At 40.5% G+C, this 15819-nt stretch overlaps 1 protein-coding gene and 1 pseudogene across 2 annotated transcripts; one reads left to right on the forward strand and one right to left on the reverse strand.

Moving 5' to 3' along the window:
* Positions 1–793: 793 nt before the first annotated feature.
* Positions 794–7042, reverse strand: LOC131345751 (zinc finger protein 501-like; annotated as a pseudogene).
* A 64-nt stretch (positions 7043–7106) lies between these two features.
* On the forward strand, positions 7107–15789 carry LOC131345761 (zinc finger protein 32-like). Of its 2 annotated transcripts, none has more exons than XM_058378815.1 (6): positions 7107–7195; positions 11252–11322; positions 12247–12364; positions 12511–12585; positions 12668–12796; positions 14535–15789. In XM_058378815.1, exons 2-6 carry the CDS (start codon positions 11272–11274, stop codon positions 15290–15292), a joined length of 1131 nt encoding a protein of 376 aa, XP_058234798.1. In that variant the 5' UTR covers positions 7107–7195; positions 11252–11271; the 3' UTR covers positions 15293–15789. The 2 variants fall into 2 exon arrangements, with proteins under 2 accessions (XP_058234798.1, XP_058234797.1); XM_058378814.1 differs by lacking the exon at positions 7107–7195 and adding an exon at positions 9325–9533.
* The last annotated feature ends 30 nt before the right edge of the window (positions 15790–15819 follow it).

Here is a 15819-nt window from a genome sequence, read left to right on the forward strand (position 1 = left end):
ACAGTAGCAGCCATAGGACAAATAAGAATGGGGTTAATTTAGACCTCGGACTCATGAATCATGAGTTAATATGCGGAATCGGATCATTTAACTCGGGTGAGTCAGGACCAGTACTAGGATGCACATGTCCCTACAAAGCAAAGACGTGTATTTAATCACGTTGTCATTCGTTGGCAATCATTATTTTGTTGTACTTTTCTGTAGACCAATCATTTTAATCATTTTTGTTAAACAGTTCTTGCCTTTTTTTTCAGACACATATGTTTTTGTGAGAATTGTGAGACATTTTTAGAGGCGTCTCTATTATATCCAGTTAAATTGTTAAAAATATTGATGTCATTGGATTAAATTAGACAAAAAAAAATTAAATTAACGTGTAGCTACTAAATTGTATTTGCATAAAAATTTTATGCCGGGGGCATGGCACTCTGTAGTCACATGACATGACTGTTACTGATTCTACCCCAACCCACAGCCTCTCTTTATAACTACATGTTTTTAATACACTGGTTTTAAACATACAGAATAATCCTTTTTTAAATATTTATGTCAAAATTAAAAGCCCATTTCTATGGAACGCCACTTAGGCCCAGACACAGGTATAATGGTCAAGTACTCTGGGGTATATAGTATAAATATGATAACTAAGTAATTTGACATAACATCATGTTTAAGGCAGGGGAGAATGAAACACAAGCTCAAATTCCATTTCCCTGGCAGACACTGCCATTCTTTATATATTATAATTTATACTAAAAAAATGTCATAACAAAACATCTAATTTCCACATACACACTTTAACAATTTAAATACATGATTTAATACTATAAAAAGTACACACACACACAAATACAGAAATATACAGTAATTGTATATCTACATATTTTTAACAAACCATGCCAACATGATCATCTGGACTTTATCATTTAGAAGTCATGACTCCATTTCAGAATGCTTATGTTAAATCTCTGTCTGAGTGTCTGAGTAACATAAATATTATCAAGAATAAGAGAACCGAAAGATTAATCAACAGGCCGAGTTTTTCCTCACACTGTGAGCTGTGACTGGACTTCTGTCCTGTGTGAACGCATCAGTCTTTCAAGAGCATTCAGTGGAATAAAACTCTTCCCACAGTGTAAAGCAGTGGTATGGCTTCTCCTCTGTGTGAAGACACGGGTGGTTTTGGAGATCACTCTGTCGATTAAAACTCTTCGTGCACCCTGTACAATAATAAGACTTGTCCGCCGCGTGAATGACTTGGTGTGCTTTGAGATGCCTCTTGCCTCTAAAACGCTTTCCGCAGTCTGAGCAGGGATACGGCTTCTCCCCCGTGTGAATGCGCTGGTGTGTTTGGAGTTCGCTCTGTCGAATAAAACTCTTCCCACACTGGGAGCAGCAATATGGCTTCACTTGTATGTGAATGAGCTGATGATCTTGGAGATTACCGTGTCGAATAAAACTCTTCCCGCACTGTGGGCAGTGGTACGGCTTCTCTCCCGTGTGGACGCGCTGGTGCTGTTGGAGATAACTCTGCTGGGCGAATCTCTTCCCGCACTCCGAGCAGTGATACGGCTTCTCTCCCGTGTGAATCCTCTGGTGTCGGATGAGATGACTCTGTCGAATAAAACTCTTCCCGCACTCTGAGCAGTGGTGTGGCTTCTCTCCTGTGTGAATGACTAGGTGCTGCTGGAGATCACTCTGACGAATAAAACTCTTCCCACACTCGGAGCACTGATACGGTTTCTGTCCTGTATGAATGACCTGGTGTTGTTGGAGGTAACTCTGTTGGGCAAAACTCTTCCCACACTCTGAGCAGGTATAGTTCTTCCCTTCGCTGTGAATGCGCTGGTGCCGTTGCAGATTACATTTGTGAGCAAAGGTTTTTCCACACTCTGAGCAGTTATGAGGTTTTTCTCCTGTGTGAATGCGCTGATGTCGTTGGAGGTTACTCTGCTGGGAAAAACTCTTACCACACACTGAGCAGGGATAGACTTCTTTCTGTTCATGAGACACATTTCTGTTCAGACTATCAGAGATGGTCTGCTTTCGACTGGGCAGATTCTCATACTTCATTTCAGCTGATGTTCTCTGATATTCATCATCGTGCCACCGTCTGATGTGTTTCTGGAGGTAAATTGGAGATGTGTAGGAAAGTGAACACCAGGAGCAGGAGAAGTCTTGTAATTGGGGCTGTTTCATTTCTGGAACAGAAAACAGACAGCATTAGAAACTACAGAGAGAACAGGTACATCTACAGCGGGTAAAATAAGTATTGAACACATCACCCTTGTTTTCAGTAAATATATTTCTAAAGGTGCTACTGACATGGAATTTTCACCAGATGTTGTTAACAACACCTGCAAAAAAATCAAACCATAGATGTCCATAAAGTAAGTTATGTGTAATAATGTGAAATGACACAGGGGAAAAAGTATTGAACACATGAAGAAAGGGAGGTGCAAAAAGGCATGGAATGCTGATGGCCTATAAAAAGGAGTCTCATTACCAAGGTGTCACACAAGAAACATCTCATGATGGGGAAAAGCAAAGAGCTCTCTCAAGACCTTCACAAACTTATTGTTGCAAAACATACTGATGGCATTGGTAACAGAAGGATTTCAAGACTTCTGAATGTTCCAGTGAACACTGTTGGGGCCATAATCCGGACATGGAAAGAACATCATTTCACCATAAACTGGCCATGACCAGGTGATTCTCACAAGATTTCTGACTGAGGAGTGAAAAGAATTATCAGAAGAGGTGTCCAAGAGCCAAAGAGCACGAGTGGAGAGCCTCAGAAACACCTGGAATTAGCAGGTAGAACTGTACAATAAGTATTGCACTCAACCACCATGACCTGTGTGCACGCTCACCATGCAAGACTCCACTGCTGAAGAAAAGGCATGTTGAAGCTTATTAAAGTTTGCTGCCCAGTATTCGGACCAGCCTGTGAAATACTGGGAGAGTATAGTCTGGTCAGATGAGACCAAAACTGAAGGCTTTGGATGCCATAATACACACCATGTTTGGAGGCCAAATGGCACTGCACATCACCCTAAAACACCAACAGTGAAGTTTGGAGGTGGGAACACCATGGTGTGGGGCTGTTCTTCAGCATACAGTACTGACAAATGTCATATAATCGATGTAAGGATGGAGGGAAAAATGTAGCATGTACCTGATAGTACTACCTGATGTACCTGATTCTAGATAAAAATCGGCAGTTTCAGAGAAAGAAAACTTGTAAGTAAAACTTGTAAAACTTGTAAAGCTGATAGAATGGTCCAGCCAATCACCTGACTTGAATCCAACTGAAAAGCTATGGAAAGAACTAAAGATCAGAGTTGATAGAAGAGGTCCACAGAACCTTGATCTGAAGACTGTTTGTGTGACAGAATGGGCCAAAATCACACCTGAGCAACGCATGAAACTAGTCTCTCCATACAGGAGGTGTCTTGAAGCTGTCTTTACCGACAAAGGCTCTTGTACAAAGTATTAAATAAATTTCAGTAAGCGTGTTCAATACCTTTTCCCTGCGTCATTTCACATTATTACACACAACTTATGGACATCTATGGTTTGAAAATTCCATGTCAGTAGCACCTTTAGAAATATTTACTGAGAAAAATGGTGACATGTTCAATACTTATTTTACCCGCTGTATCTGAACTATTTTTGTAACAAAATATGAACAAATGTTACATGGAAGATATCCTCCAGTAATCCATTTCCCCAGATATAAAATACTGCTTCACAGATCTACACCAGTAAATCAGCCCTAACCAGACCATGTGATTGATACTTAACGTCACATCAGCAATGAAGCTACAAGACTGTCATCATCACCAGAAGGACAAAATCAACCATGGTGTGGAAAATCTGTTTGACCTGGGAAGTAACGGGTGTACCGACACGCTCAGGAGTGTTTCAGTGACAGCATTACCACAGACTGTTGTACAGGTGTAGTCTTCTTCACCAGGCTCTTCCTCTTTTATATGCTTATTTCCACTCCTCTGTTCATCCTCAGGTGAGCTGTGGTCCATGGGGCTTGATGATCCTTCACCTGAAATTCCATTATTTACATTTAATTACGTTCATCTAAATCAAAACTGTAAAAAATATATAAGAAGAATATGTGGGAAAGTGTTCTTTAGTCAGTCAGAAATAAGATCTAGCTCGTTCAGTGTCACCGAGCCGGACTCTATAAACCCTTCCTCTCTTACCGTGGTAGTCTTCATCTTCAGATTCTTCCTTTATTACATGTTTCTGTTCATCCATAGGTGTGATCTCTCCCACAGCACTTGAAGTCCAGCCACCTGAAAATCCAGCAGATGAATTTAAACACAGTTGAGTAAAATAAAACAGAAAAATAGAGTAAAACCGTGATATTTGTTGAGTAATAAACTGAGAACAGTTAACACTAAAATCAGACTGGACTGGAATGTGCCATGTTGCATTACAGAGGTGGTGTTCATCCTCAGGTTCTTCCTTTTTTATATGTTTCTGATGGTCTTCAGGGCTGACATGTCCCTCAGAGCCTGATGTTCCTCCACCTGAAGATGTACAGGTTTCTGACTGCACATCCTCACAAAGCTGATAAGCAAAGAAGTACAATATTATTTAACAAAGCAAGTCAGCAGTCTTTATATATCTCCCTGTGTGAAGACATTACAATAATTATAACAAACTTTTACCAACATCTGGAGAACCTGTACCTGTGAGTGAGGAGGAGTGTGTGGAGGGCTTCTGCAACGGCCTGGTCGAACCTCTGCTGATTCCATTACATGGAAATAAGAGGTTCAAGTCAATAATCTGGTGGGAAAAAAGAAAAATCATTCAAAATCATTGTGAGCAAAAATCTGGACTTTTCTGGACTCTGAATCCATAAAATCCATAGAGAAGAAAACACGAGTAATGAGGGGAGTTTTTGAGAAGACACACGTTATTAAATTTGCAGATGATTCTGTGATCATGTCTCTCCTCACTGGGTCAGATGGGAGTCATGGTCCAGTGGTAGATCATTTTATTCAATGGTGTGATTCTTCATTTTTAAACATGAATGCTTCTAAAATGAAAGAGATGTTCACTGACTTCCGTAAGAAGAACGATGTACCTGTGCTGCCTGTGGTGATTAAGGGACATCAGGTAGATGTGGTCAAGAAGTACAAATATTTAGGGTCTGTATTTGATGAGAATTAGAATTTGATAACAGAGGGAAAGCTCTTCAACGTATGTATTTTCTGAGGAAACCTTTCATATAATTGTTTCTTTTATGAAAATGTTTTACATGTGTTTTACTGAATCTGTTTTTAGTTTGTTTTTTCCATTATTTGTTGCTATGGCAACTTGAATATAAAGAATAGGGGTAAGTTGAACAGTGTAGTTAAGATGTGCAGTGAGATAGTAGGGGCTGATTTAAGGAGTATCACACAGATTTACTAACATAAATAGGTGACTAAGAAGGGCCAGTTAGTCCTTTCCAATGCCACCCATCCACTGTGTACTGAATATCAACCAGATATAAACTCCCTTTGTGTAAATCAAATAGATATATAAATTCCTTTGTACCTGCTGCAATCATGTTTTATATGACTTATTATAAATGTGTGTTGTGTTGCTGCTGTATGTGTATGAGTCTACATAAAGGATAGCCTTTAAGGACAATCAAGTTAAGTAAGTAATGATTCCACTCAACTGGAGCACAATACACACATATATATAGAGTCTTTTTTAAGTAATAGTGAATAAAATTCTTTCCTATTCAGTAGTAGATAAGCAAGGATGGGCCTCATTTATCAACCTGAATACGAACAGGTTTATGTGGAAATCATCAGAAGTGTTTACACATGAAATCTGGCAGTCAGGAGAATCTGAACAATGTAGTATTAACATTTATCAAAACAGGATAAAAGACTAAATCTCCTTTACATGAGTGACCTGGCCATCAAGGCAGCAACAGACACGACCAAATATAAAGACACAATGTCAATAAACATGGCATTAAATGATATAAAATACAGATACAGTAGTATATAATCAGATATATCACGGCTTCCAACATTTGCTCGGCCAGTAAGTTACCTTCATATCATCGATTCAGATCAATTATTATATAAGAATTCTAACTAATAGAAACACTATGAGTGTGTTGATGTTTACAGTTCAGCAGACGCCCAGATCCACGGCTTTTCTAGTTCACCTGATCAGCTCTATTCAGAGAACTGGAAAATCTCAAGTGAGACAAGACAAATCCTTAAATATAAAAGAAATACAAACAAATCATTCCATTAGAACAGTAATGCTGTATAAACAGAGGGCGGATCGGATGGATCAGATCCCAAAGCAGATTTAGAATCAGATTTAGCGTTGGTTTATTGTGTTACATATTCAATATTCCTAAAGCTTTTTATAGTCAAATAAAAAGTCACACAAATAACTCCCTTCTGTTCTTCTCATGTCTTTTACCCCTGATCTCATTTCATCCTCCTACAGTCTCTGCCCTTGACCTTTTATGGAGTTTTGTGGGCGTCACCATATGCAAATGAGCTGTCTGGAGCAAGCACTTACCACGTGACTAACATTGGTCAACATAAATATGGACACAGGTATGAAGAAAATCTGAAACTTTTGTCAATTTGGTTCGGTTTGTTCGGTTTTCAACAACATTTGTTCATGACTTTAATAAAAGATTGATAAATAAGATAAGGCCCAATGTTAGTGACACTATCATCACTATATAATTATTATTAACTGGTTGGCCCACGTGCTAATAAATAACAACAATAATTAAGAAATTATTCACAATTAAATAATTAGTGTCTGTGTTTTGATTCCAGTGTAACCTCACTGTACCATCATCTCTGTATTATAGCTCAGCTTTAACTTACCTCAGGTTTATAAATCACCATGAAGCGAACATCCTCAAATACATGCAATAACAAGCTTTTATTCTGATGTGAAGTAAATAAAAGTCAGGAATAGTTTCAGGTAGAAATGATTCACCTGGTTAACCGATCAACTGTTTACTAACAGAGAGAGAGACACCCTGCAGCTCGTCTTTTTCTCTGGTGAGTTCAGGGTGCAGATCGTGTTCACAGCGCCGCCTGCTGGAGCTGCCTGGAAATCACGTGTCTGAAAACCTGGATCGTTGTACAGAACGTGTTCAGGAGGAAAGTTCATGGACCTTTGTACAAAGGTATTTCTTCTTCTTCTTCTTCTTCTTCTTCTTCTTCATCTTCTTCGGGCTTTTCTCCACAGTGAATCATCTCTCTCCACCTATCCCTATCTTCTGCATTCTCAACACTTACACCCACTAGCTTCATATCCTCATTTATTACATCCATATACCTCCTCTTTGGCCTTCCTCTTTTCCTCCTGCCTGGCAGCTCCATGTCCAACATTCTCCTACCAATATACTCACTCTCCCTCCAAAACCGTTCCTAATCCTGTCCAACCGTGTCACTCCCAAAGAGAACCTCAACATCTTCAGCTCTGCTACCTCCAGCTCTGACTCCTGTCTCTTCCTAAATTCTAAAATTTTACATTTGATGATTAGTTACAGTTTAAGTTTACTTCTACGGCTAATGTGACATTATATATTCATGTAGTTTTGCCTTTAATGCTAATAAAATAATGGGGGGGGGGGGGGTTGGGCACCCTAGACCAGCCTCTAAAACAGACGTCAGAAATTAAACTTAACCAGGAACCACCAGGAGAGATCTGTACTAAGAATGATGCATCATTTATTTTTCATATGAAGAGAAATCTAGCCATTTATGTTGCAAACAATCTGAAGATTCTTCCAATGCTTATTTATTTCAGGTCTCATTATTATTATTATTATTATTATTATTATTATTATTATTATTATTATTATTTCCACAGTGTATATGATGAGTTGTTTATAATCTAGAGACTCAAACAGTAACAAGACTCACACTTTTCTCAGACACGCTAACTCTCGGTTCCTGGTCATAACCTTATATCTTCTATAAAGTGGCATGCTGCTGATTTTTACTGCAGAGCTCCTGAGTGTGATGGTCAGGAGAAGTCATACTTTCCTTCACACTCAGTTTGACTTTTCTCTGTAAACAGATGCTCCTCTGTAGAGATGTAACGGAAACGTAGAGTCACTTTGATGTTTCTTCAGATTCAAGAAGTTTTTATCTGAAGACTTTCTTCACTTGTGGAGGCGTGTGGAGATGGTATGTCGCCTCGCGTCCACGTTCAGCTCTGGTGTGTGGTTTGTGGTCAAACACACCTGCTCGAAGAAAACCGTGCCTTTGTACCGGATGTGAAAACTCTATGGTATCAAAACAGTTAAAATGATAGCTTTTCCACGGATCATAAACTACTAACTAAACTACTAAATGAATAATGGGTCATGGTTTTTTTAATAGTTGCGATGATGTAAATTAGCAAAGCAAATCATTTAAAAAAACAAACAAACGGTAAATTCATGTTAAAGTCAAAGAGACGAGAACAAAAAATGTAAGCATGAGCCAATAAAGTAACAAAAAAACAACAGATTTTAATTTTATATCAATTTTAATTCAGTCAAATAAGTGACAATAGTCAAATAACAAATAATTGACACTTATCAATATTATTGTTATTATTATTATTATTATTATTATTATTATTATTATTATTATTATTATTTTGAAGACATTTTAGAGTCTCAATATAGATAAAATGCACCAATCAGGCATAACATTATGACCAGTGACCGGTGAAGTGAATAAGAGTGAGTATCTCCTCATCATGGCCCCTGTTAGTGGGTGGGATATATTAGGCAGCAAGTCAACATTTTGTCCTCAAAGTTGATGTTAGAAGCAGGAAAAATGGACAAGAGTAAGGATTTGAGCGAGTTTGACCAAAAGGGCCAAATTGTGATGGCTAGACCACTGGATCAGAGCATCTCCAAAACTGCAGCTCTTGTGGGGTGTTCCCGGTCTGCAGTGGTCAGTATCTATCAAAAGTGGTGCAAGGAAGGAACAGTGGTGAACCGGAGACAGGGTCATGGGCGGTCAAGGTTCACTGATGCACGTGGGGAGAGAAGGCTGACCCGTGTGATCTGATCCAACAGACGAGCTACTGTTGATCAAACTGCTGAAGAAGTTAATGCTGGTTCTGATAGAAAGGGGTCAGAACACACAGTGCAGGACGGGTCAGGGCTGAAGCATAAAAATCACCATTCAGCATGGTACATGTCATAACATCATTAATAACACAAGAAAAGAAAGGAAGCGATAACGTTCTTGTGCCGTTCATTTCCCTGGAGCTGTGATTCCCAGAGTTCTCCAGCAGGTGGCGCTGTGAACATGATCTCGCTACTAAACACACCACGGAAGAAGGTGACAGGATTTCTTATTATTTCTCGTCCGAGTGAACGGTTGAGTTTTCTGATTGAGAAGTCATCTCTGCATTAATAAATATCTCTGGCTGGGTTTTTACGCATATAAATTAAAAAAAAATAAATAAATATGTCACTCGTTATGGATGTATTTGAGGTTCTGCGTTAAAGCCATGAGGTAAGTTCACCTGGAGCTTGCTAGCTGATCTGCATGGCTGACAGCTTCTCATGGTGATTAAATAGATTTGTTTAATTATGATAAATTATCGCTGTTTATAGTCAGAAGGAAGGAAGGGATGGATGAAGGCTTGAGGCGCTTTGAAGCTTTTCACTGATTTCACAGAATGTATTGAAATCTGGGAGTGTTGGAAACAGCGACATCTCGTGGTGTGCAGAAGTAATTACAACAATAAACAAGAGGCCGAGTGTCCTCTCATCAGGAGTGGCTTCTGCTTGGCTGGAATAAAAACCTGCACCTATACAGGTCTTTCTCAGATAAGATGCTGCTCATGAGAGTTCAGATGAAACACCTGATCCATTCCCATGTGCACAAATAGTCTTGATTATCTTCTGATAATCTTATTTACATATTAAAATATGACTATAAATATAGAACAATGAAGTGACTGGACTGTGATGGGTCCCTGACCGTGTCATTGATACAGCACTTCAGTGTAATCTGAACACCGATATCTGAGAATCAGACGTTACAGCACCATTAGCTGGGCCATTTGAGGTTTAGACAGCAGGTTCAGTTCATTTCAGTTAATTGATAATGACTCATTTATTTCATCTTAGTGAAGCAGGGGCAGATTATAATGGCCTTAGCTAGCCTGCTGGGGCGAGAAAAATTCTATTAAATTTTAGTTGAATAGCAAAACAAAAAAAGACATTGTCAATAAGCAGCTGTGCAAAATTCCAGATGTTCAAAGTGGATAGCTTCTGGAAAACTTTGCTTAGATGACACAAGGAAGAAATCTTGAGAGGAATCAGTCCTTTTCTGCGTGACATCATTATAGCATCCAATGACTTCTTATTCATCTTAATAAGAGAGAGAGAGAGAGAGAGAGAGAGAGAGAGAGAGAATTGATGGAGTTCCACAGATTGCATCTCCAAGTGGAAAGTATTCAGGAAGTAATAAAAATAAATAAATAAAATAAATTCTGTAAGTCGCTCTGGATGAAAGAGTCTGCTGTAAATGCCCTTGTGTCCACTGCAGTAAACAGAATGCAGCAATACACCAGATGTGCACTGAGATAATCTTGCACACAGTGATGGATTGTACAGAGTGAATGGCGTTGTGTAGAACGACCTCCTGCTAGAGCCGATCGAGTTCCTGAAGACGTTCCTCTGTTTGATCAGTAGATCATGCAGCTGAGGTGATTCATTGTCCAGGATGGATATTAGTTGAGCTTCCCCATAAACCACAATCTGCTCATCCTCTTCCTGAACACCACCTTCGAGTCACGGTGGACACCAAGATATCTGACCAAGGTGTGGTCCAGATCAACATCCTGTCCATGGAGACCATCTGAGACTGAGACTGCTTATGGACTCGGAGCACTTTTCTGTCCGGTCCTCCTCTGAGTCCAGAACTCCAGTTACAGATCCTACCACACATCATTGGTTCCTTGGTCTTCTTGGGCAGAAGCAGTGCAGAGTCAGTGAGGGTGTAAGGAACCTGTAGGTGTATGATGGTGACAGTTTGGTGTAAATACGTCTTTATGACTGACATGTTGCGAGGTCTCTGTGTTCAGATGTTCCTCAGAACTGAAGATAAATACGTAACTTGTGTTGTGTTTTGTGTTTAACTTTTTATTAATAGAACTATAAGTCTGCAGTTCTGATTCTGTTTGATGAATTGACCGTGATTTTGCTTTCATTTTTTTTCTTCAGGATCTTTTAGACTTTTTGTAATGGAGTCAGGAGAGGTGCGCCTGAGCCCCTTCAGGAACTCCCGCTCTCAGGTAAAGGATCTCTCCGTCTGTTTCCAGTAAACGAGTGTAAGCTCTGTGAGAAAGAGCTGCAGTGTTACACCTGCTGTCTGCAGTACATGTCCTTCTCTATCATGTGGTATGTGTTAGGCTTCATTCACACATACAATAACAAAGTGACCAGAGATGTCCACTGACATGAGTTAGTGACTGAATGTGGGCGTGTCCAGCAAGAAAAGTTTAATTATATGCAAATACGGAGCAATTTAGTGCAGTGGGAGCAAGAACAGTAGATGGTATGATACCTACTGATAATCATTATTACTATGGCAACCAGGAGTAGGAACGCCCACTGGTGACCTCACAGTACAGCGACTGGCAGCTAGCACCAATAAACTCTCTGTAAGTGTGACTGTACTGTAGGTTTAGTGAGAAGCAGCTGATTTTAAATACAAGGCATTCATCATCTTTTCTGTATGTGAATATGAAACTCAGTGTACCTCTAAACAACACAAAACTAGATCAGACTAGATTAGATTACTGTAGATTAGACAGCGAGTTATAGTGGATGTAGTGACACATCTAATAACCCTTGGGCCCTTATAGGGGGCGAGTAATTTTTGGTGAGATTTGAGCTGGTTATCTGAGTATTTGAGCTGGTTAGCTGGTAGATTTGAGGGGCCAGGTGTTAAATAAAGTTTTAAAGGCTTATAGAGTACCCTGAGGTCAGTCAGGGAGTTCATGTAGATTGTTATGGAGTATAACAAGGGGCATCCACCAAACGTGACCCCTTAGTGTTGTAGATGTTCATTTTAAAAGGCAGGACTATGGATTGTAAACTCGTTAACCTGCTGTTAAAGATGCTGCTCATTAAGAGCTGATCAAGGTAAAGGCCGTATCCCGAGCTCCACTGATGATGAACCTTCTTATGAAGTGTTATTACTCTGTGCTCTTCAGCTCAGTGAGGATGTGAGGACAGAAACACAGTCAGATTCAGGAGGAGGAGCATCTGTCAACACTGTGAACCATCAGAAACGTATAAAACAGGAAGAAGATGAAGATGAAGACTACCTCCGTAAGTCTGATGTACATTTCTGTATTAACTAGACTTCATTTGGGACTGACACAAACCTCACATTGCTCAGTTCTCCCTGAACTTGTCTTTAATCCTCCACATTTTTGTTTAAATGATGTGTGTAACTTTGCCTGATGAAATTCCAGATGGTGGAACATCGAGTGCTGCAGGACATGTCACACCTGTAATAAAGGAAGAACCTGAAGATGAAGACTATCTCTGTAAGGAGAAAATTACTCTCTATTCTCTGTGTTGTGATTTAATTGGAATGAAAATATTGAACTCTAAATAACGGAATTTCAGATGAAGGAACATCAAGCCCTGTGGAGCACAGCGGCCATGTGGACGGAGATAATGAAGAATTTCAGATCATGCTTGTAAAAGAGGAAGAGTCTGAAGATGAAGGCAGCATCTGTACAGCGACAGTTTGTGGTAAGGTTTCTACTTTAACACTCACGCGTTTCTGTTCTGTCCTGAGCTCCACATCTGCTGCTCATGTCTAACACTCCCAGGTGTGGAGCAAATTCTTTTGTATCTACATCTAAAATATTGAAGCTGATGCACCAAGAGGAAGCAGGAGAATTAGATTTCCAAGCCAGAGCGTAAAATGTTTTTACAGCACCACAAAAACCATAAAAGTTTTTTAACTGCATCACAGTGAATCGTAACAAACTCTGAGGAATACACTGTCTACACGTCTCACCCTGACACCGTGACCGGTTCCTCTCTTGGACTCCAGGCTGTGCTTCATCATAAAGACAGAACTTTCCAAAAATGCTCCAGAATCGAGTAATGATGTATCTAATGTCTGGTGTTGTTGGTGTTCAGTGTCCTATACGTCTATAATTTATCTTCACTAACACATGCCATGGTCAGGAATATGAGCGGCTGATCATCGTAGACATCACAGTCTGAAGTCCAGAAGAAACTTCAACAGGTTCTTCAGGTTGTGAGCTTTCTTAGACTTTCTGTAGATGTTTTAATGTGCTGAGGCTGGAAAAATATTAGATTGCTCCAGGCTGTTAATAAAAAACTGAAACAGATCACATCTGAGAGATGTTGTCCGTGGGGAGCAAATGTTTACCTGGTTTCCCTCCTCATTTCCAAGTCCAGCTTGGTCTCAGTGACCAGTCCCAACCTTCTAATTACCACTGCTCCAACGCTGTGTTTTTTACCAGCACCTGGGGAAACATGAATAGCCTCCAGCTGTAGAAACTGAAAGACCTGATCTTTCTCCTTCCATCTTTAATATCAACTGCTGCTGTGTTACTCGTCCAGACCAGCCTGTTATCCTCTATAGAGACAGGGGTCAGTGGACTCCATATCCTTTGTCTTGACCAGATTGATACGTGGAGCTTTGTTCTCCCACTGCTGCTCATCACCGATAACACAGGGGAAGCATTTGATTACAGCTGAGTAGAACATCATGAAGAGAACTTGTTTAATGTTTCTGACACTGTTTTTATATATTTATTGGAAATATAATTTATTTGTGGACCAGAGGCTCAATACATTTTACTGTCTACACTGATTAGCCATAACATTATGACCACCTGCCTAATATTGTGTTGGGCCCCCTTTTTGCTGCCCAAACAGCCCTGACCCGTCCTGCACTGTGTATTCTGACCCCTTTCTATCAGAACCAGCATTAACTTCTTCAGCAGTTTGATCAACAGTAGCTCGTCTGTTGGATCGGATCACACGGGCCAGCCTTCGCTCCCCACGTCCATCAATGAGGCTTGACCGCCCATGACCCTGTCACTGGTTCACCACTGTTCCTTCCTTGGACCACTTTTGATAGATACTGACCACTGCAGACCGGGAACACCCCACAAGAGCTGCAGTTTTGGAGATGCTCTGATCCAGTGGTCTAGCCATCACAATTTGGCCCTTTTGGTCAAACTCGCTCAAATCCTTACACTTGTCCATTTCTCCTGCCTGTCACTGCTCAGAATGTTATACCTGATCGGTGTATGTGACACCATGTGACTCTGCTAGGATAAGATCTGTCTCTCTCTCTCTCTTTCTCTGTGCATAGCTTTACATAATATAAATCATATAAATGATGTCTTCCATTGCCTTTGAAGCCAAGCAGATTTTATAGCATCTGTGTCATATTCTCTTCCATTTCATGATGAGTTTTTTTAATACTTTTCTTGTTCTTCTCCAGAAATGGACGATGATCAGTTGCAGGTCTTCTCTTGCTCCTGGTGTTCACTCTCCTACACGTCTCAAACAGACCTGGAAAAACACATCAAGAGAAACCATACTGATGAATATGAGAAAGTGGTGATTTCAGGAGAGATCCAGTATGATGATCTATTATTGACACGAAGCTCCAGTATCCAGCAGATATCCTCCGATTCCATCACCGGTACCAGCTCTCTCGGACAAATGCAGAAAGTCTATCACTGTTCGGAGTGCGGGAACAGATTTACGAACAAGAGTAACCTTAAAGCACACCAGCGCATTCACACGGGGGAGAAGCCGTACCAGTGCTCACAGTGCGGGAAGAGCTTCACTCGACAGAGTTCTCTCCAGCAGCACCAGGTCGTTCACACAGGAGAGAAGCCACATCACTGCTTGGAATGTGGAAAGACTTTTACTCGGCAGAGTTCTCTCCAGCAACACCGCCGCATTCACACGGGGGAGAAACCGCATCGCTGCTCAGAGTGCGGGAAACGCTTTCCTCGACAGAGCGATCTCCAAAAACACCAGCGCATTCACACGGGAGAAAAGCCGTACCAGTGCTCGCAGTGTGGGAAGAGTTTTAGTCAAAAAGGAAATCTTCAAACACACCAGCAAATCCACACAGAAGAGAAACCGTATCACTGCTCCCAGTGCGGGAAGAGTTTCACCTGGCAGAGTACTTTCCAAACACACCAGCGCATTCACGCCAGAAAAGCCATGTCACTCGTCACAGTGTAAGAGATTCAGCATCCTGGTGTGATTAATATACACGACTAATATTACAGCTGAGTCGTCTTTATTTGTCACTTACATTTCACTGCACAGTGAACATCTTTCTTCGCATATTCCGTCCTTGGGGGTTAGGGTCAGAGCACAGGGTCAGCCATGATGCAGCGCCCCTGGAGCAGGGTGGGTTGTGGGTCTTGCTCGAGGGCCCAATGGTGGCAGCTTGGCAGCGCTTTAGGACTTGAACCCCAATCAACAACCCAGAGCCTTAACCACTTGAGCTACCACCACAGGATTTCCTGGTGCTGAGGCCATTAAAATATTAAAGAATGTTCTGGTACATTTTTTATATATTTGATTAGTCTCTTTAGTCATACAGTTCAAGCAAAACATTCAATTCTGTTTACTTTTTTTTCGTATAGTGCTTTTAACATCCTCACAAAGCTGCTTCACAGAAACTCTTCACTAGTAATTTATTTCCTGGAATAAATTGGGCTGCTAACTGTGAACATGTGTCTTTTTGTGTCTCATGTTTATTC

This window comes from Hemibagrus wyckioides, linkage group LG25, assembly GCF_019097595.1.
Source record: "Hemibagrus wyckioides isolate EC202008001 linkage group LG25, SWU_Hwy_1.0, whole genome shotgun sequence".
Lineage (NCBI taxonomy): Eukaryota > Metazoa > Chordata > Actinopteri > Siluriformes > Bagridae > Hemibagrus > Hemibagrus wyckioides.

Coding starts and splice junctions, on each gene's coding strand:
- LOC131345761 (XM_058378815.1), top strand. CDS start 11,272: ATGGAGTCAGGAGAGGTGCGCCTGAGCCCCTTCAGGAACTCCCGCTCT. Junction 12,365..12,510: donor TGAAGATGAAGACTACCTCC/GTAAGTCTGATG, acceptor ATGAAATTCCAG/ATGGTGGAACATCGAGTGCT. Junction 12,797..14,534: donor CTGTACAGCGACAGTTTGTG/GTAAGGTTTCTA, acceptor GTTCTTCTCCAG/AAATGGACGATGATCAGTTG.